The following is a 22,808-nucleotide window of genomic DNA, read 5'->3' as shown; positions in this document are numbered from 1 at the left end:
GGAGAAAATATTAAATACGGGGGGGGGGGGGATTAAATCAAAATGAACCGTTATGAGGTAGATGGAAGTCCACAACAATTAAAACATGCAAAGAGATTCAATCCATATGGAAAGGTATCCTATATGAGAAATACTACTATAGGACTGAATCACATTGAATAGTATTGAATGGAAGAATCTTATATTGTTTTTGTCATTGTCTTTATTTTGTCTTTTTTCTGTTTGTTTCTTTTTTATATGTAGAGATGTGGTCTAAACCACAGAGCCTAGGGCTTGCCGATCAGAAGGTCGGCAGTTTGAATCCCCGTGACGGGGTGAGCTCCTGTTGCTCGGTCCCTGCTCCTGCCAACCTAGCAGTTCAAAAGCACAAAGTGCAAGTAGATAAATAGGTACCACTCCGGCGGGAAGGTAAATGGCATTTCCGTGCGCTGCTCTGATTCACCAGAAGTGGCTTAGTCATGCTGGCCACAGGACCTGGAAGCTGTCTGCGGACAAAACGCCAGCTCCCTCGGCCAGTAAAGCAAGATGAGCCCAGAGTCGTCCACGACTGGACTTAACAGTCAGGGGTCCCTTTACCTTTATTTAAGGTTATTAAGGCTGATATTATTTGATTTATGTACTGGTTATTAATGCATGTGTCTGTTATCTATGTATTTATCTGTATACCGGAAATAAAAAATAACACAAAAAAGCTGTCAAGTACTTTAAAAATGTAAAAAAGGTGAGAGAATCTGTGTGCCAGTTCGTAATGTACATCTGTACCGTAGGGATAGCTATACAGGGATGGTTGTAAGGTTAAGAGAAGGCAGTCATCTTCTGTTTCAACTTTTAAATACCTACTGAAAGCTTTTCTATTCTGCCAGGCCTGTTCCAGCAATTAAGATTTTAACTTTTTAAATTTTTTTAACTGATTTTAACTTTTTGATGCTTGATTTTAACTTTTTAATATGGCCTTTACTATTTGGTTTTATGTTCTTTTGTTGTAAACCACTTTGCTATTTTTTTTAATGAAATAGCGGTATATGAATATTTTAAAATAATTTAATAAATGATATGTGTGAAGCAATTATAAAAGTGCAATATGAATGCTCATGATAATTATTGTTTTCATTACTCATGGAAACAGTTATTATTATCTCACTTTATAGATAAAGCCTTGTGTTTGAAAGAAACCCAGGATCTGAACCCAGATCCTAGCCTAATATTATAATCCAGGCCACTTTAGCAATCACTGCTGGTTCGCAACAGCCAAGGATCTGTGAATTATTCTAGGGGATAATATATTTGGAATATCAGCTTTGAAGTGGTTATGCACCACTTGTCTTCAACTTCCATGTCTTTGCTTCTTAATATCATTTGATGCGAGGCTTTCATTAACCTTCGTGCAGCAAGATCATGCTATCAGACTCCCCACTCCCTGTCTGCCATTGAAAAGGATCAATAGTGTTCTCTTACAAAGAGAAGAAAAACAACCTTTTTTCCCTTCAACCTACACAGTTTCCAGTCTCACTGCAATTTTCTTCCAGCATGAACTGCCACTCAGATTTGATGTAGTGCGTGATATATTTATTACAGATAATCTTTGGGTTCTATAATGGCTAGGTCATGCATTACAACAGTGCTGAATGGCAGCTCACATGGAGAGGCAATAGACATTTACTAACTCTACATTTCAATATATGAGTGAATTCAGACCAGTAGTTTTTCTGCAATCTAGTTCTGACACCTACAGGAGTACAGTTCAGGACATTCTTGTTTCTTTTCTGCATTATTATTAATAATACTGAAACACCTGCATGTCATAAAAAGGTATAAGCTTTTTTTAAAAAAAAAATTATAAAAAGGTATAAGCTTTTTTATTGTATGTTTGCAAATATAACTTAAAGGGGGAGGGGGGAGGGGGAGAAAAATCATTGCCAGCTGATACTAACAATACAAATATTCCATCAATCCCAATGTAGAGGTATGGATAAATATATGAAGTCCCTATGTCCAAACAGGTATCTAAGCAAGGTTGACGATGATAAGCCATGCAGTCAAACATACCAAAAGGCAATAGGATCTTCAGGGTAGTGGATAGTGGGTATTTATCCTTCCAGCCTCACAGTACAAGTCTCTCAACCACCATAAGGGCTCAAGGTACAAGCTTTTCTGCAGTTTCTCTGCACCTAAGGTCTCTCTTCTTGGCCTTTGTTCTGCACTCCAATAACAAGAGCTTTTTCACTTTAAGAAATAGACTGGGTCAAAGGGTTGTTTTCATGGCCCAATTCCTTCCCCCAGAAGGTAAAACCTGTTGACATCCTTCGGGAGTCGAGATGCCAGCTGGCTAGCCCTCAGCTGGATCATGCCCTTCCAGCCGTGATGAACCCCTGACCTCTGGTGCGACGCAAATCAGCAACTCAGACTTCAAAGCCTGAGCACACTATATCAGCAGAGCATACTGTGCAAACGGAACAGGTGTGAGGCTTGTGGAAACATACTAACAAGCTACGGATTTCTTAAGCATAAATCAGGACAAAAGAAACATGTCGTCTCTCATTGCCGTCTCTACAGAGAGAGAGTCAAAAGCAAAAGCAATACACAACGGAAGTTCCCAGCATACTGTGCTGGAACGTAAACAGACATGTGACATGTAACAATCTCACACATCTGCAACTCAAGGTGGAATGGAATTTTCCAACAAAACCTGGCTACTTCAGGACCCCAGCCAGTGAAGCATATAGGGTTGGCTTGTGGGGCTGAAGGCAAGGAACTGGCTGCTTGGGCAGCCATCTGGAAGCACAAAAGAGGAGCCCAATGGGGTGGTTTCTTTTAGCCCAGATGACTTGCTCTTCCATGCCGCCTTCAACTCTCTTAAAAATTCTGCCTGACACCAGCCCATATCCCACAGCTTACTCCTAGCAAAGCGGGCAGTAGGTTAATTCCAGAAGGCACATAGCCCAGTGACAGAGTCTTTGTTTTGCATGCAAAACGACCAAGGTTCAATCCCTGGCATCTCCAGACAGACTGTGCTGGGACTGTCCTCTTGCTTGAATCCCTGAGGAGCTGCTGCCAGTCAGTGCAGGCAAGGCTGATCTGGATGGCCACAATGGTCTGACTCAGCACACAGCAGCTTCCTACCTTCCCACCGTGGAAATAACAAGATGCTTGAAATCCAGCATATGTTCAAACTCACTGGTGCTCTATTTATTTCACTGGGGCTTAAGCATATTTAGCAATTCACTGAATTGCCGCTGCAGCTGCTTACCTGTATCCCTTTCTACCCTAGGGGCAGGGTGCACGCGCGCATATATACAAACCATTCTCTGCTGGTTTGCTGTTATGTTCAAAAAGCACTGCAGCAAAGGAATCAACTTGCTAGTTTACTTTTTCTTTTTTGGTCCCTCTGAAATAATATCCAAATCTGTTTGTTGTTGCAAAAATCTGTTTTCAAAATTCCTGTTTTTGAAATGATTATGTGCAACGAAGCCCATAAAACCTTGTTAAATCTTGTAAAACTGAAAAAGCAAAGTTGCCTGGCTCAGATGTAATGGAAACCTGCAGGGACTCACACAGGAGGTTAGTTTGCCGAAGCTACACCTGGGACCCTGATATTATTTGTTTGCATTAGCGGTACTTTTCCAAGGGAATCTGCTTCCAGAGTGGTCAATCCCTCTTCCCAGGGAACTCTGGGAATTGTAGCTCTGTGAGAGGAGTAGGGGTCCCCCCAACAACTCTCAGCACCCTTAACAAACTATGTAGGGTTCCCAGGATTCTTGGGGGCAAACCAGGACAATTAAAGCTATTAAGGTGTGGGTGTGACTATTGCAGCAGGACTAATAGCAGCCAAATCAAAGTATGCTGTAATAAAGTGAAATCACTAGATCGTGCACCTTTTGACTTCCCCCCCTTTCAATATCTTTCCCATCCTAATTAAAAAACAAAGCTCATGTATAAAACAGAAATTGAAAAAAAAGAGAACGGATAAACTCCTAACAGCTTCATTCCAACCCTCAAAAGAGTGCCAAAGCAAAAAGATCTAAGGCTGCTTCTGAAAGCTGGTTTAGTTTGGTATGTCCCCAAGCGAAGGAGTAATCTGTATGTTCATGGATGGAATAATCAACAGCATTTCTCCATCGATCTGAGATGTTGTGATTGCACAGAGGGGATGGCACTCAGGAAGAATGGCAGTCCGCTGGAAAGCCCAGAGTTGGCATAGCACAGTGGGTAGGAAACAGGGCTACAATATGGTGTGGTGCTTAGAGTGTTGGACTAGGACATGGGAGACCAGGGTTCAAATCCTCGCTCAGCCATGATGCTTGCAGGGTGGCCTTGGGCCAGCCACAGATTTTCAGATTAACCTACTTCACAGGGTTGTTGTGAGGATAAAACAGAGAAGCAGAACCACGTACGCCACCTTGACCTTGAACAAACCAGGGAGTCCCTGCTTTGTGTCTTGCCTCTGCCATGAATGGACTAGTGGCTGTAAGTAAGCCATTCTCTCTTTGCCTCAGCCTTCCCAACACCATTTGCAATGTGGGGGGAAAATACTGACTGACAATAATGGTGGTATGATATGATATGATATGATATGATATGATATGATATGATATGATATGATGATATGATATATCAGGTTAAAAGAGAGAGAACCATTTCATATGAAGCTGTCATACTGAGACAGACTACCCAGCCAGGTTCAGTTGTGTTGCTGCAAGGACAACAAATAATAATGCGCATGAAGCCCTTTGAACTCTTGAAAGCACTATGCAAATGCTAGGTATTATTATTAGATAAGTTGGGCTGAAAATGTTTTGGGCTCTTTATCCAAATTCTAGCATATTGAACAGTCCCTGGGGTAGCCAATTAGTGATGTGATAAGTGCTAGACTACCAGTATAACAGGCAGACGACAGGGCACAGGCGAGCTTTCCATCAGCTAAGTTGAGAAGATCAGAGGCAGTGAACTTACATCTCAGTTGTGCCACAGGTCTGGAGATAGAGACCTGTCACATGATGGAATGCTCTGATGCTATGTGCACTGAAAAGATCCCTGCACAGGGAAAACCAGCATGTCAGGAAGAAGGCCAGGAGAAGCAGGGAACCTTCTGCTCGACATCTTGTTTTCTATGTGTAGGATTTTATTTCATTTTATTTTTGAGAGAGGGGAGCAGACAATCAAAACAATTGCCTGCAACCTGAAGTGATGTGGTCCAGACGGGGGGGGGGGGGCAGTGAAAACATGGGTGGGGCTCCTGCACTTTTAATAATTGTATAGAAGAGGGGGTTTCAGTGGGTGCCATGCTTTAAGACTGGGCCACAAATACATCAACAACAACAACCAAAACCATGCCATAGCCACAATAAATTATTTTTCAAAACAGTGAAAGTTAATCACAACAAAAATAGCAGGAGATAGAGCTTTCCATTCAAGAAAGAATATAAAATGCTTTGGGTGATTAGGAGAACTCTATGGTGGTTGTTTTTTCCTTATTCTGCTCAGCTTTTGAATGAAATAAAACTGATTGATACTATTGAACTGATTGATACTGATTGAACTGTTGATACTATTTTTAGCTGTGGCCGTCCTTACACTTTTTGATGTGCTTTTTACACCATAATTTTAAGTATCTTCTTTTTTTTTTTTTGGTATTTCAGCATGTGGTGAATTGCTTTGAAAGGAGTAATCCTAAAGAGGCATCCTATAAATAAAGAAGTAAAAATAGGTTAAGGAAATAACCTCCCCCATAAAAACAAAAATAAATGCATGTGTTTCTTGCTCACCTTGCTTCTCTCCAATGAATTGTTCAATTCAAGAGAAGAAATGGTTCGAAATTAAAATTAGATTTCCCTATCCCCCAGCCATCTCCTGCAAACAGGGTTGCCCCAAATGCAGATCAGAAGCAAGCCCTGGAACTTGGCTTGCAGTAACAATCATTTTTAATTAGAGCCATGTTATTTGGATTTACACTGTTCTCACATAATTAGAGAATACTATTCTCAGCTGGAACGTTTTCAAAGAAAAGCACGGTGTGGAAATTATCTTACCACAAGATGGTGCTATGATTTTTAGAATGATCTGGATTAAAGTAGGAAATAAGAGTTGTATATATTGTGGTTGATCATTTACTGACACAAATTGCTCAAATTACCAGCAGAATTGTGTGGGATCAGCACCTTCCTTAATAGTGGGAGAAGGCCACTGCGTCAGTGGCGTAGCGTGGGGGGTGCAGGGAGGGCCGGCCGCACCGGGCGCAACACCTGGGGGTTAGGGTTAGGGGGCGCAAATCCACGGGTTAGGGGGCGCAAATCCACGGGTTAGGGAGCGCAAATTACTTGCCTTGCCCCGGGTGCTGACAACCCACGCTACGCCACTGCACTGCGTATCTGTTATAGACAATCAAATACATGAGTGTTGAATGTATGGGCATGTTTAGACTCACATAATCTGAGCAGCGAACCCAATGCGGAAATAAATTCCCTGCACTAAGTTCAGGTGTTCCTTCTCTCCTGGATTGGTTTGCGGTAGGGCAAGGAGGCCACACAACTGTCTCTTTCACCTAAACAAATTTTAAGCCCCCACTGAATAAACTACAAAAATAGTTATACAGATACAAAGCCAGCAGGAGTGTGGGGGCTTTCTAGTTTATGGAACTGTATGTCACACACATGACTAAGATACGGTTTGGCTTAGTGGTACGTTTGTATTTGGCTTGCTGGAAAGAAATCGTGGGTGTGTCTTTGGTGCAATGAACTCTTAACTTCAACGGGTTTGTTCCTCTGAGGCCATGGTGGCTAACTAGAGAAGCTAAGAGGCAGAGAGATTAGTGGATGAGGACTTCAGCAATGTGCTGCTCCTAGGATAATAGCTCCTAGGAAGGCTTCACACTGAGGAAAAGGGAAACGATCCCTTAGAAAGGACCCATTCCTTGGTGGATGAGCAGTTATCCTCTCATGCTGATTATTCTTCAACACAGAGTTGAGGGATCCTCATAGTGGGTTATCCAATCATTAGGAACATAGAGAGCTGGGCTCCACTTGGATGGGGATGGATCCAGGCTGTTAAAATTTTATAAATATATAAATAAACAAGGTGGCAGAGCAACTTTTAAATTGAATGTGGGGAAAAGCCAACAGGAGCTGAAGAGGCTTCCGTTCAGAACAATGTCCTCTCACCCAGGAGATGAAAAAACTGGTGAAAAATTAGCTGGGGGAGGCAGAGTATTAGGCAGTTTAAGTGTGGGAGCACATAATAGCAATTGAGAGAGACCAAGGCACCATAAGCTAAAATGTAAGTGCCATAGACACTTGGAGAGGGACTGATGTCACAGTGGCCAAGGAGATGTGTATGAGAAGCCTGCAAGCAAGACCTGAGTGCAACAGCACTCTCCCAACTTCTGGTTTCCAGCAACTGATATACAGAGGCACATTGCCTGTGACAGTGGAGGATACACATCAAGCATAGGCAAACTCGGCCCTCCCGGTGTTTTGGGACTACAACTCCCATCACCCCTGACCACTGGTCCTGTTAGCTAGGGGTGATGGGAGTTGTAGTCCCCAAAACATCTGGAGGGCCAAGTTTGCCTATGCCTGATGCAGATCATAGCCATCATGGCTAGTACCCAATGATAGCTTGATCCTTCACTAATTTCTCCAGTTCTCATTTAAGGCCATCCAAGTCGGCAATCCTCACTGTATCTTGCGGGAGTAATTTCCACTGTAATTATGAACCAGCTCAATTCACATACAGCACTTTGCCAAACCATTGCTTAGCATGAATGTGCAAACATGCAAGCTTCTGGAGAAGACGTCTTTTTACCAGTGTGCAGGATGATGGCAAAGGACGCTCTCATATATCTGTTCATTTTGATCATCCTATCAAAAGGTAAAATGCCCACATTCTATTTTTTTCTTTTTATTAATTTCATTCAGCTGAAGTCATGCAAAAGTCTACAATGATTTGGGGATAGAGGAAGGAAACCCGCCAACATATATACATAGGGCTGCCATAGGTCCGGATTTCCCCAGACATTACTGGGATTTCAAAAGTGGAACTGCCCTCTGGGCATGGGGGGGGGGGATTTCTGAAAGGCAGCACTTTGTGTTGGATCTTAGGCAAGTCAATCGAAAATTTCCTTTTTGGGGGGTGTTTTTGTAAAAGGAAGCTCAACAACTTTGGAGTGTCCTGGTTTTTACTCCTTGAAATATGGCAACCCTAATATATACCACTCATTGTGTCAACACGCTACAGAACACAGAAAACCCAAGAGGGAGATTTGTCTCAAGGAGAAAGCAAACCCTAACTTTCTTTCTAAAGAAACAAACAAAAATATTTTGCTTTGAAACCTAAAGGCAGCCTCTGGAGCTTGTAAAATGAGTTAAGACTAGATTGCTGATTGGTTTTGCTCATTATATGCCCTCCCCCGCTTTCTTACAGGCTTCTAAATATGGTATCATTGAAGTTATTTTGATGGGGTGGGTGGAAAAAGCTCAAGTCTTACCACAAGGTGGCATGTAACATTCAGAAATATGTGCTCAAGAATGATAAAGCCTTCAGAATATAGCCCATGAAACCATGGTGATGGAGAGGGGAGCTCTGTCACTGCTACTCCAGAAGAAAATTCGCTCTGCAAAAAATAGGGTATGAGAATCCAGGGCATCTTCATTCATTTGCTGGAAGGCATATTGAACATTGGTTTCCAACCTGCATATACCATTTGTTCCAAAATAGCACAACAGGGAATAAACAGTTCCACGGTTGTATCTAATGGTGCATACTCAAAATCACTTAATGCAGATTAGTTACCCTTTAATGCTTTTCAATCACTCGGTCATACTCTTAGCAAAGGCAGGAAAAGGGTGAATTTGCGTCCACTTTTTCAGTGCATGCTTATGGGCCGAGGAACCACTTAATTGCATTAGTGATTGTGAATATTGAATCTGGATGTCGGTACCTGTTTCAGATTGATTAATGCAGAGCACACAGATTACGTCTTGTGCAAGTGAAGTCAAACTGCAATGACAGGAACATTATTATTAGTAGTAGTAGTCATAATAAAAAGAGTGCCTTTGAGTGTGCACAAAATGTTTTTGCTCTCATCACTGAACAGCACCTATTCAGATATAGGGAAGTCGGACAGACGGCACGATTTGCGCTCTGCACCTCTCATTTTGGTAATGTAGCAAGGCCACCTGCTTGCCTCAACTTATGCATGTAGACAAGCTCATATGTTCTCAAATGCGCTCTTAAGCCTCTTGTTCTCATTATTGCTAATCGCCATAGATTTGCCAGCATTTTCTAATGAGCAAAGCCCCCAATATTTCAAATGACAAGTGAAGGACTATTGAGCCTTTAAGAGGAGACTGTTCTGGCTTTCAGTAATATGAAACATCAGCTGCTATAAACTTAATGAAGTCTGTGTGTTCAATGACTACTGTTTTTCATGCAGTTGAATGGTGCTTAAAAACCCAGCAGGGACAGATTGTAGCTGCAATATTACTTAAAATTCTCCAAGCAAATGATGCATGCCTACCACCATGGGGAATAATGGAAAAGCGTCTGTTTGTTCCTCCTGACCTGCCATCATGACTCTTACTCATGAAAGGAATGAGCACTGAAGATGGTGGGCTGAACCTTTGCAAATGCGGACTGACAGGGCTGACTTCTTCATTAGTGACACGGCCTGACTCTGCACCTGAGTCCCATTGATATCGATGGGACGTAAACGTCTAACATTTCTTGGATTATGCTAAGCAGGCGCTAGGGAGCAGAGTGATCTGTTTCTCTACTGGCATCTTGCTTTTAGTTCTGTGCTGAGATGCCAAGGGCAGCACTGGGAAATGCACTCAATGAGTCTGGTGGCCAAATTTGGGTTGTGGGACGTGACTGCAGTCCACAGTCCACAGTATATGCTGTATTGATTAGAGGTTTGGCCTGGGAATAGCTGAGTTTGAATCCCATTCGAGTCAGTTGCTATCTCTCACCTACATCTACCTATAATCATAGGACTGTAGAGTTGGAAGAGACCCAACCCAACAGTCTCCTTAAAGGCTCAATAGTAGGAATCACAGGGTTGTTGTGAAGATGAAGGCAGAAGAAGGGTCATTTCAATTTACCATATTGGCCTGAATATAAGCCTCATCCACCCCCCCAATTCTGACCGTGAAAAGTTAAAATGCGGCTTAAATTTGCGACTTTACAAAAATTGGCTTTTATAATATCGCTGCTGAAACAGACATATGGTAAAATGGTACGGGTGTGAGTGCCTGCGGAATTTTAATGGAGTGGCTTATATTCGGGTATTGTCTTTTTTCTCTCTCCCCCCCTTGAATTTCAAAGGTGTGGCTTATATTCGGATGCAGCTTATATTCAGGCCAATACGGTAGTTTGATTTGATTTTTGTCATACTCTTAGCTCCGTGGAAGGTCGTGATATAAAAGTAAATAAATAAGTACAGATTACAGGGCATTAGGTTTCATCAGATTTAAAAATGTTAGCGCTGGAGCTGGCTTAGTCAAGAATTTAACCACTTCCTTTAGAGCATGTGGCACAGAAAGGAGTGGGGCATGAACTGGGCATCTGAAGATGCGCTCAGCTTTTGGGGGCGACAAAATTCTTCTTGGACTAAACCACTTCAGACTGTCAATGGGCAATCATATCACAGAATGCTTTTCCATATATAAGCTCGCACCTGCACACCAACATCCATATGTCAGGGAGAAGGGGTCAACCACAGCCTTCCCTCTGTAAAGCTCAGTTCCTATGCATGCTGTAAGTGCTTCTCAGAGGTGCATTTGAAGCCCACCTTAAAGGTCTGCAGCTGAAGCGGTACCCACCAGAAAACAGTTTTGCCATCATATACACTGTTTGTGTTGATCAGGTCTCAATCAGATGTGGAGCTCTTTGATATGTGTGTGTGTGTGTGTGTGTGTGTGTGTGTGTGTGTGTGTGTGTGCGCGCACACACCTACCTAGCATTTTAAAATTTACAATGGAAGCTGGCATTTGGAATGACTGAAATCAAAGGAAGCTTAGCTCTTTACTTCAGTGGGATGTGCATTAATCCCCAAAGACACAGGAAGCAAGATCATCAAAAGTCTTGGCTGTCCCCAAATTTAAAATTGCACACTTAGATCTTTTTCCCAGGCTGCTGTATGAATACTTCATATGACAGTACACTAAATATAGATAGTAAAAAAAGAAAAAGCATCCCGTCTGTTTCCTTTACTAAAATACATAAAAGATGCTGCTTGAAACTAAAGCTTTTTGACTTGACAAACACAGCAAAGGATCAGGCAACTAACAGAGCAGTGGGAAATTCTAAATATTCACTTTAATATTTCACACTATGCGGGCTTGATTATTAGCATGGAGACCACATGAAATGTGGGACAAGCCTCCTGAATCTTTAAGAACAGATGTGTAGAAATGCAAACTTCAGAAGGTGCAAGCTTGTTTTGCAGAGGTGAGAAAACCATTAGGTGCTTGAATTCTGTGTGCTGACATTGCTGGACTACAACTCCCAGAATCCCTCACCATTGGCTGGCTGGAGCTGATGGGAGCTGGAATCAAAGGACATTTGGAGGGTCACGAGTCCCCCAGCCATGCAAGGGTGGTTAGGAACACCATTGCCCTTTGCATCTTGTCACCCCAATTACGAATTTCCTTATTGCGTTATTTTCTCACAATTCAGGGACAGGGCCGGCCTTATGTGGCCATAATACTGCACAGTTCTGACACATTCAACAACCAGAACAGTGAGATTCTGGCCTCTTCCACCAGATGTCACTGCAAAGTTGCAATATCAAATAATGATAATGTGAGGCGCAGAAACAGATAAGGATTAAGAGGTTACGGAAAAGCCATTGCTTTGCTACAGTAATCTCTCTTTGTTCCTTCCCTCTGGTTCCATACCCTAAGAGCAAAAATGACACAGTAATGATGCTTGAGACACAACCTGGTGCTAAGGGCAGCAAAGGACAAAGTACTGATTGCACACTGTTGGTACAAACACCGGTTTTGCGTAAGATATTTAAATGATGGATACTCTGGTGCTTACGCAGCCTCAAGCAGTGGTGCATTCTGTGCTGCCTTTTTGCATAAACACCATGGAAGGAGATATCTGTGGGGCATCATTTCAGCATTTCAGCCTGTATTTTCATCCAGCCAAGCTATAACTGATACTGCTACTGATTTTATGATATTTGCATTTCAGTGCCAGATCCTAAATAAGTCACAAGGTCTCTTGAACTAGCTCTATTATTTTTAACCGAGCAACAGGTTACAAAGAGAATAATGAAAATTCATCTCTTTGTGTTTTGGCTCTTTTGCAGGTTTCCATAAGCAAGTTCCTACCTCGATTTATCTGGAGGGCTTCTTAGTTTTCTGAAGTAAAGAGTGTTTAGCTGTTGGAACCCTTATGTTAAAGACTTCTAATATTAAACATTGTTAACAGAAGCAAGCTAAAGGTGCGGGCCTCAACATATAAAACATCTCAGTCATTCACATTCTTGTTCTTTTGAGGTCATCCAGTGAATGCAATTAATGGCTTTTTGGACATTTGTTTCCTTTGCATTGAAATGAATGAAAGTTACATACATTACTTAAATAGTTACTTTAAACAGCAGACAGTTTGATGGATAACATAGCATTTGGTAGAAACTGAACTCCAGCAGAATGGAAACAGCATGACTGTGATGGACACATGCTGGAACGGAAATTGCTGCTTTCTTACATCCCCACTCAAAGAATTGGCATCTCTACGAAAGGCACATCTTGCCAACAGCTAGGTATGAGTGGCTATTGGGAGATGGAAGGTTAGAGTAAAATTAGTGCTGACAACAGGATTTTTTAGGCCAGGTACAAAATCTGTAACCACACTTAGGTTGTGGATATTTTGGGACTTGCTTTAATCTGAATGAGGCTCATAAAGTTGCATTTTGCTTAATAAATGGGGTTGCAAGTAGTACAGATAAATGTATATTTCCTCAATTGTTGTTCTGGGCAAAATTGCTTGTTTTGCAACTACAAACTAACGGTACCCACAATCTTTAAAAAATAAGGATGCGCAAGGAACATTGCACAAAGACTGCCTGGGTGGTTGATCATTAGACACCAACCTCTGATCCCTTTGCATCAGAGTGGGCCTGGGTTGTACTGCCAAATTCAGTGCAGGATGAGTTTTCTGTGGTTTTTATTCTTGAACAGAGTTTTTTTTAAAAGGGGGGTAACTTCCCATATTGCAGCCATGATCTCCCCCAGCTCTCACTATTCTGCAGCTGTACTTGGTATTTCCCCATGGGCACTTACACACTGGCAAAAAAGGAGGGGAATGCAATCACCAAGAAAAGAAATAAAGGATGGAAGAGGATACAGATCTGCATAAAATTTACATGGATCTGGAACCCCTTGAATCTCACACTGCTTGGAGATGCAGTGCAAAAATCTATAGCCACCCTTTGTACACCCTGCAGTCTGCATTACTACCACAAAACCTCTCTTGAAGGTCAGCAAACTTTTGTCTCTCTCCCTTGCACCAATACCAAGCTGGAGGCCTGAAGTATCTGCCAACCAGGTTGTGCTTCTAATTTAAATGATTTCTCCAGTGCATTGCAAACAAACAAACATCTGGCGCTGACTCTGCAGGTGGTTATAGACCTTTGCTCTCCCCTCTTTGGAAGTTGCTTTGGTTTTTGCGCTAAAAACTCAAAGGATGCTGCTGCGAAAACAGAAGTTAGATCAGACTGTACAGATGCAATACTAATGTTTATTTTAGCTTCAAAAAACAGGCTTAATCTATCCTTTCATGTTATGTCTCAGCTTGCAAACCTTCCAGCTAAATTCACTAAGTAGATTATGCTACTACATCAGTGCTGATTGATTTGAATATATTTTTGTTCCTCCATACCATCAGGAGTCAACAGTTCAGCATAATACCTTGAAGAAAGTTTACCCAATGGAGGATTTACAAAAGCAAAAAAAGATTAGTCTGAATACCAACGAACTCCTGCATTTTAAACAGAAAAACTCCTTAAATCCGCTTCCGGATTTACGAAAGAAATGGGAGGTGGGTGGGTGGAAGGGAGATAGTCTGATTAATACCAGAACGTGTTTTCTTTACTGTGACAAAAGCACTTGTGCTCCAAGAAAGATGAAAAACCAACTTCCGACTATTTGGGGTTTGCCATCTGTCTCAGTGCCTTGCTGTGTCACCAAGGTGGTAATGCTGGGACCATAATCTGCAAATTTTAATATGCATATGCAAAGCAACCTTACCCGGAAAAGAAAGCTGGGATCTTGCAAGCATATATTTACCACCTGCCCCTGCAAAAAAGGAGCTTGACTTTGCCTTTGAAGGTGGAAGCTTGAAAAATAATCTTTGCATTCTACGTGGGAGATAAGCATAAAGCGGATCATGAACCATGGCAAACAGCCACGTTTGGCTGGTGGCAAGCACTTGGTCTGCTAGCGTAAGGCGATGCAAACTGTCTCCAGGAACAACAAGAACACAAAGGGGGACAGGAAGGGCGTCTCTGAGGGTGCTGTTGCTGCTGTCTACTTCATCTCAGGATAGTCATTGATGATATGGCACTGCAATGCTGGCACAGACGGGGAGAAGGTTGAGCATATGCTCGCAACCCACCTCGCCACAGCCACTTGCTAAAGCGATAGCAGGTTAAAAGAGTAACAACACAAGAGTGCAAAATCACAGGGACTGCCAGATCAAGAGGGCAAAAGTAAGGAAGGCAATAAGAGGACTGCTAGCTTCAGGGGAGCTGAGGAATGGCAAATCACTGCAGGGTTTGTGGCACACGGTCACATCCGCTGCCCACATTTAAAGAACTCTTAAAGCACTTTAGCAGTTGTGGCTTCTGCCCAAAAATCCTGGGAACTGTAATCAAGGGAGCTGAGAGTTGTTAGGGAAACCCTCACAGAGCTATAATTCCCAGCATACATGCCAAACTACAGCTCCCAGGATTTTGGGCAGGGGGCAGGAAAGCCATGACTGACATAAGAGTGCGTTAAATGTAGGCTGTGGGTATGATCTTTGATGCCATATTTCCCCATCACATGAATAAATATCTCCTTTTATGCATCACGGGGTCCCCACATGCAATGTTCCAGCTTCCATTCTACACATAAAGACATGCACCTCTTCAGTGGTAATGCTCATTTGCACTCACCCCATTTTAACCACAAATACAAACTTCCAAACTGGACCTCCTGTTTCCAGCTCCAGCTGGCTGGGAGCTCTGAGTGACTACACCGACCCACTTTGTTCCCCATCTTTGGTGCTTCCCTGCTGCTAAGTTCTCTGCTCTCACTTTGTGATCTCAGCCAATGGAGGGCGAGCATAACGATGTCGTGATGCTATTTAGCCAATCAGATTTAGTTACCTAGTTTCATCACTGAGGGCCCTGGAAGCAGATGCCCCCAATGGGTGGGAACATGTTCCCGCATTTCTAAAACGTTCTGCGGCTTTCCACAATGTGTTGTGAGGATCAATGAAACTACCCTTCCATCACAGTGTGTGGAGACAAGGAAGGCATGGGGAGGCATGGCTGTGAGGCAGTTGCATTGGGTTACATCCAGTGCCAGCCCTACTTAGGGTAGACCCACTGAAATGAATGAACATGACTAGCTTAGTATCATTAATTTCATTGGGTGCCTCTCCATTATCAGTCTCTACAGCCACAGCAGGCACTGAAACCTTCCAATTATTTGACCTCACCCCCTAAGATGCACTCCTTCATTGTCTCCTGAGGCAGACGGATGATAAAAACAACAACTCCGAGTAGGACTCAGCTAAATACAACCCATTATTCCTAAAATCATAGTGCAACAGGACAAGAAACCTTTCCCCGGGGCAACCAGGTGATGAACTGTGACTTTTGGAGATGTGAGGAATGACTGAACGGTCCATGCAGAACAGCACTAGAAGGTAGGGATCGTTTTCTAGTTGCCTCAGCAACACAGTTGTGTCTTCCTATCCTTTTGGCCCTATGTTTTCTCACAATTTTGTATGCTTTGAAAGACTGCTGAAAGGTGGCTTCTTTTTGTATGTGTGTGGGGGGGGGAAAGGTTTTCTAAAAAGCCCCCTCGCCCTGTCGATTCAGCCCTAGGGCAGACCAGGGTGAAAAACCTTTATGACTGGATTCCCCTAGATATACAAAGTGGGCCTGAAGCTGGATGGATGGATGGGGAGTAATATAGCTGGAAGGGTGAAATGACCTTGTGTTTGGGTGATTCAAGGAGATTTGAAAGCAGTGTCTGAAGCACTTGCTCTGCAGTGGCCTTTTCCCAAATGCAAGACCTCTGCTGATGCTGCAGTCATCATTTAATGAAAGCATACGTCCACATTCACTCTAAATGTCACAGGTGTTCCAAAAGAAAGAGAAGAAAGGTAGCCTGAAGACTTGTGTGATGCCTTGCTTTAATTAAACACGGATCACATTTGAAAAGAAGAGGGACCTGTTTCTCCAACTTTCATTTAAGCAGCATTAAAAATGGGATGGTGACCTTTTCCACAGCTAACTTTTAGTGACATCCCCGCTTCAGATCAGGATCTGCAAGCTGCATTTTAACCTTCCCCAACCCGGGTGCTCTCTAGATATCATTGGCCCACAACTCTATTAATCTGTGATCGCTGCCCGTGGCTGATGGGAGTTGTAGTCCAATGACATCTGAAGGCAAGTGGGTTAGGGAAGGAGACTGCATTGGATCTCAGTGCCATTTTGCTATCTCAGCAGATGAACGTGGCTTTGCTATGCCAATTCCTCATAAAGGACTGGCTTGAAAGTCAATGACAGTTAAAAGAACATTTTGAGCATTCCAGGAATGGAATAAAAATAGGCGTCAGCAACACTGTCCTCTTAGCCTCTGCCCTCTAAGCTTGCTATCACTATAATTTCTCTCAATCAGCAGTTTTCCAGGGGCAGGATACAGTCTCAGAGGACATTTAGTTATCCACCAAGTAAACTTTCTGATGCAGATAACGGTAGGGACAGGTTTGTAAAGCTAGCCTGCTGCCGTGGGCAGGAACATGGAGAAAGGAATCCTTGCTTATTTGCGAAGCTCACTGCAGGATCCTGGGCCAATGATCATATCTCAGGTTAACCTACCAAACAGTGAAGCCATGAGGAGAAAGTGGAATAACCCTGTGAGCACTTTAGGATATAATATAAATTGGATATAATATAATATTCGTATTTGCCATCTTTCCCCCATCTTTTTCTCCTTTCATCCACTTACTCTAGATTTTTTCAGGCTTTGAGGGGAATGATTGCATCATTCCAAATGAAGCACTGTGTTACTTCAAAACCCACGAGAGAAAGAGTGGTGTCTGGGAGAGGCATGCATCTAAATAAAAAAGCAATTGGCTATTAAGTATTGGCTGCCAAAACTGTATTCACAACTAACATCTTGCAGCACCTCATCAGTCACACTGGACAACTGTAGTACCCAAAAGCTTACCAGGAAAAGGTCAGTTTATTATTGGATTCTTCACCTTTTTTGCAATATAAATGTCAAAATCTTTTTGATATCAAAGTGTCACTTAGCAGCACCCTTTGCCACTGGAGGTTTATGGACAAGATCCAAATACTCTAAGGAAGGACACCATGCGTACCCAGTGCTAATCAGACAGAAGGGGGGCACAGAATATTCAGAATTGTAATGAGGGACCAGAGTGGAATGATACTTCTAAATTGATGTGTCATGAAGCCCCTAAGTAGAAATCAAGGTTGTCCAGGAAACTCTGCCTTTCACAGAAAACTACAGCTTTTGCTCGGGATCATTCATTAAATACCCCCCACTCTCTGTCAACAAACAGGTCCACTGCAAACACTCAAGGGCTGGCAGTGCTTTTAAAACTTCCCATCCTACCTTCATACAGCCAGTCGCTGAGTCCATTGAAAATAACCTTGTCTTTCCCAGTGGAGACCACGCGGATGGCCTGCTTCCCCACATGGGCACAGTAGTAGATGTTGTTCTCAAAGATAAATATCTGCACAGAAACATAAGAGAGAACCAATAGGTTATTATGATCCAACAAATAAGACTCACCAGCAAAGAGCTCTGTGATCATGAGTACAGTACACTCATGGAAATAAGGGGAGCCACTTTTTGTGTTGCTAAGAGGTCTCCCCCATCCCTGTCTGAGTTCCACAGTAGAGGAAGTTCTGCCTTGCAAGGCTTCCACCATCACTGATGCCCCACTGCGATGGAGAAGGCTTCCCCTAGGGAAATCTGCTCTCTGAGCAACTCTTTGAAGCAAAGTGTTACCTACATTATAAAGCACCCTTTTCTGAATCAAAACCAGAGATGCGGTTTGAGGAAGGGGTTTTTGCTTAGTGGCAGAAAATGTACTTTGCATGCAGAAATTCGAGGTTCAGTTCTGGCACCTCCGATTTAGCAGAAATGGCAATCATTTAGTAAGCAATGGAAAAGGCAGAAGCTCGTATGCTTTTCATGCAGAACTTTCCAGGATAAGTCCACAGCATCTTCAAGAGAAAGGATCTCAGGCTGCAAAAGAACTCCACTTCACAAGCAGTGCCGGATGTACGTATAAGCTAAACAAGCTATAGCTTAGGGCCCCACTCTTTTGGTGGCACCCCAAAACTTAAAGAAAAAAAACCTGGATATACATTTCCAAAATATAAGATAAAAAACAAATAAAATAAAACCTACATACAGCAACAGTCTTTTGCGTTGTGTAGGCTCCTATGATGTAAGTAATGGGCCCCGCCTGCTAGCCTGCTCCCTAAAATATCACTGGTTTGCTCATTTCTATATACAGTGGTACCTTGGTTCTCAAACTTAATTCGTTCCAGAAGTCTGTCCCAAAACCAAAGCGTTCCAAAACCAAGGCACGCTTTCCCATTGAAAGTAATTTGTTGTTGACAAAGGACAGCTGGACATATAAAGGGCCCCATTATCTCCAGTAGCTCTTAGGGTCTCATCAAACCTAAATCTGGCCCTGTCACAAGCATCTTGCAGGATCAAACCAAGACCCACCATCAGAAGAATTTTTGCAGCAAATCCCTAGCTGTATAAATGGGTCTTTGCCACAAGCGTCCTCTTATTAGGGTTTTAGTCTTGCTTTAAATGTATCTGTTGTCTTTGTGTCTTTAATTATATTGAGGCAGTGGTTTAAAAGGTGATTAATAAATCAATGAAAATAATAATATTATTGTAATGGTATTATTTGTTATAGACTATGCCTATTATGGTCATTTTCTTCTATATAAGAAGGCCTGCAGCAAAAATAAAATAAAAATAACAGAAACCGGATCTGATTAGCAATTAAGCCAGTCAGGATTCACCTGTTGGCTCACTTTTCTGTCCTCCTCTTTGACTAAATGCTGTGATTCCTAATACCAACAGTATAAATCAATAATAATAATAATAATAATAATAATAATAATAATAATAATAATAATAATAATATTTTTTATTTATACCCCGCCCTCCCCAGCCAAGGCCGGGCTCAGATGCAGGTGATTCTTGTTACAGAAAATGTACACTCATTTTACAAATAATAAATTTGCAATATCTCTCCAATTTAAGGCTCCAGGGCTATATGCAATAAACAGGCATGTCAACATCAAACATTTAGATTTAAGGGTGCATTATGTATTGTATGACTTTCAGTAGGTGCTTAAGGTTTGGATATTTGACATCCAAAGACATAAAGCGAGGCCTCTGTGCCAATGATAAAGCTGCAGTTCCCCACGTCATGCTTACAAAAGAGGTAAGAGAAGGAAATTAGATTTGCTTTTCACTCAGATTTCCTGTACTATAACAGTGTGAGTGTGAGCACACATTTCAACCAGAGAAAAACTGGAATGGATCCCAAAGCTAAGGGAGATCCAAATTTAATTTCAGCAGCTGTTCCAGCAAGTTTGCCGAAGGATAAAAAAATTACAGTGAATTTTTAAACGTTGTTTTTATGTATTTCGAATATTTGTGGAGTTTTTTTTAAAAAAAAAGGCATTAAAAAGAGCTGTGTCCAATTGATGCTTGCAGGGACGCAAGCCACGACATACATTAAATAATTTCCCTTTTCTTCTCTTTCAAACCCCATCTTCTTACCTAGATATTAAAAGTATGGTGAGGCACACAGAATAAAACCAGAGAAACGGGATAATATAGTGTTTAGAGGGGCGGAACTGTAGCTCAGTAGTAGAGGACATCTTTTACCTGCAGAAGATGCCAGTTAATCCCAACTACCTCCAATTAATAAGCTCAATTAGCACTTTCAGAGCCTGCTGGAGACATTCTTACTTAGAGAAGTCTACCCAGATGTTTATAAAGTTTGTAGGAGTTTTAATTTGTTTTAGTCTATTATATCACGATTTTAACCTTACGTATGTTTTAAATTACGATTGTAATTTTGTTTAGTGATAGATTTAAATTTTTTTGCAAGCCCTTTCGAGTTTTTTCTACAATCAAGTGGTATATAAATTTATTGGAATAAATAAATAAGTTTTGTTAAAAGCACTATCTAACCTTAAGACCTTGGAGAGCTGCTTTCTGTCAGAGTCTGGGTGAACAAACAATCTCAGTGGCGTAGCGTGGGGGGTGCAGGGGGGGCCGGCCGCACCGGGCGCAACATCTGGGGGGTAGGGTTAGGGGGCGCAAATCCACGGGTTAGGGGGCGCAAATCCACGGGTTAGGGGGCACAAATTACTTGCCTTGCCCCGGGTGCTGACAACCCACGCTACGCCACTGAACAATCTATCCATATATAAGGGAGTTTCCTATGTTCCTTCTCAGAGTATAGGATTAGTGTGAAGGCTGGAGCTGGATTCAAAATCCTCCTAAGCCACGAAGCTCATTGGATGACCTTGGATTTTGTGGTGAGGATAAAAGCAGAGTAGGAAGACCATGCATGCTACTCTGAATTTTGATCAAGGGTGAGATTAAAATAATTGTAATTATTACAACTGTTATGGCCTTGTATATCTGAAGGAGCATCTCCACTCCATCGCTCAGCCTGGACACTGAGGTCCAGAGCCGAGGGCCTTCTGGCGGTTCCCTCCCCGCAAGAAGTGAAGTTACAGGGAACCAGGCAGAGGGCCTTCTTGGTAGTGGTGCCCGCCCTGTGGAATACCCTCCCATCAGATTTCAAGGAGATCAACAACAATCTGATGTTTCAGTAGTAGATAGGTAGCCGTGTTGGTCTGCCATAGTCAAAATAAAAAATTCCTTCCAGTAGCACCTTAAAGACCAACTAAGTTAGTTCTTGGTATGAGCTTTCGTGTGCATGCACACTTCTTCAGATGTTTAGAAGACATCTGAAGACAGCCCTGTTCAGGGAAGTTTGTAATGACTGATGTTTTAATGTATTTTTAATCTTTTGTTGGAAGCCGCCCAGAGTGGCTGGGGAAACCGAGCCAGATGGGTGGGGTATAAATAAATTATTATTATTATTATTATTATTATTATTATTATTATTATTATTAAATGGAAGCAATGATACGGCTTAGCATAACATCTGAACAAGTCCAGCATCTTGTAGGCAACCCATAAGGTAAATAAAGCAGCAATCAAGATGTCATGGGAAGCCGTAGCTGGAACATGTTTAAAAGCATTTAAACTTTTGATGTCTATCAACATAAATGGGTTTATATTCTTCAGGGTACCCATGACAAATACATTTTGAGATGCTTCATGAAATATGCTCCTAACATTTTAACTGCTTTGATCATTTTGACATCAAAAGGGGGACAGACGTATCCCAAAATAGCTTTAATTCTTGGAACTGGCCAATATATTATATGAATTACAGGCAATATAACTTTTAAGAGGCATTTGGTTCTCATTATGTTATGCATGCCGAATAATAGTCCATTACTTCCTCTAGTCCCCTCTAAAGAAAGATACGTTTTATGTGAAAACCCATGTCATCACCGAATACAGATGAGTCATTCAGATGCATGCCTTGGCTGAATGAGGTCTAATCACAGATAAGAGGATCTCGCATGGCTGGGATAAAGTTTAAAGGGTACCACTGCTCTCTCCATCAAATCCTTGGGAGTATGGAATATGGAGCAACCCCATGCAAGGAAAAATAGGACAGCTAATGAAAAAGAGATGTGGTCCATGAAGCCAGTGGTTAACATTGTCAGGGCAACATCTTAAAACATGCGTTAGAGCAGGGATTGTCCAAGCACCACCCGTGCCAACCAGCATGGCCAATGTTCAGGGATGATGGGAGTTGCAGACCAGCATGTTGCCAGCCCTCCCTGTGAGGGGGAGGTAGAAAAAAACCCCTCCAGGCTGCAGCAGAGTTTCAGCAGGAAGCAGGCTGTTCAGATATGTAGGATTCCGAATTTCTTTATTTCTTTACAGTAAATTAAAACAACAAAGCATAGCTAGTGTGAGCTGAGTGCTTCACACACAGGTCTCCTCTGCATGAGAGTGGAGAGAACAAAGAGTGGAAGTTACAGAAGTTTACAGTGGTGCCCCGCAAGACGAATGCCTCGCAAGACGGAAAACTCGCTAGACGAAAGAGTTTTCCGTTTTGGAGGTGCTTCGCAAAACGAATTTCCTATGGGCTTGCTTCGCAAGACGAAAATGTCTTGCGAGTTCCTGCGGGTTTTTTCCCCTCCCCCCTTTTTCTAAGCCGCTAAGCCGCTTATCAGCTGATCTGATAAGCCGATAAGCCGCTAAAAGCCGCTAATAGCGCTAATCCGTCAATGGGCTTGCTTCGCAAGACGAAAAAACCGCTAGACGAAGAGAATCACAGAACGGATTCTTTTCGTCTTGCGAGGCACCACTGTACTTCCGTTCTCGTACAGGAATGTAAACATGGATATCATGTTACAT

At 42.3% G+C, this 22,808-nt stretch overlaps 1 protein-coding gene across 6 annotated transcripts in view; it reads right to left on the bottom strand.

Moving 5' to 3' along the window:
- The window catches only part of DPP6 (dipeptidyl peptidase like 6), a 497,800-nt gene that overhangs the window by 49,778 nt on the left and 425,214 nt on the right, over nucleotides 1–22,808 (bottom strand). For all 6 annotated transcript variants that reach the window (XM_083466765.1, XM_083466767.1, XM_083466764.1 and 3 more), the window contains exon 8: nucleotides 17,862–17,982. In XM_083466765.1, the coding sequence (XP_083322891.1) occupies nucleotides 17,862–17,982 (121 nt within the window). The remainder of the gene's footprint in view (nucleotides 1–17,861; nucleotides 17,983–22,808) is intronic.

Source organism: Podarcis liolepis (assembly GCF_965112155.1).
Source record: "Podarcis liolepis genome assembly, chromosome: 12".
Classification (NCBI taxonomy): Eukaryota; Metazoa; Chordata; class Lepidosauria; order Squamata; family Lacertidae; genus Podarcis; species Podarcis liolepis.
The sequence above is the reverse complement of the archived record's forward strand: the minus strand, read 5'-3'. Positions and strand labels throughout refer to the sequence as shown.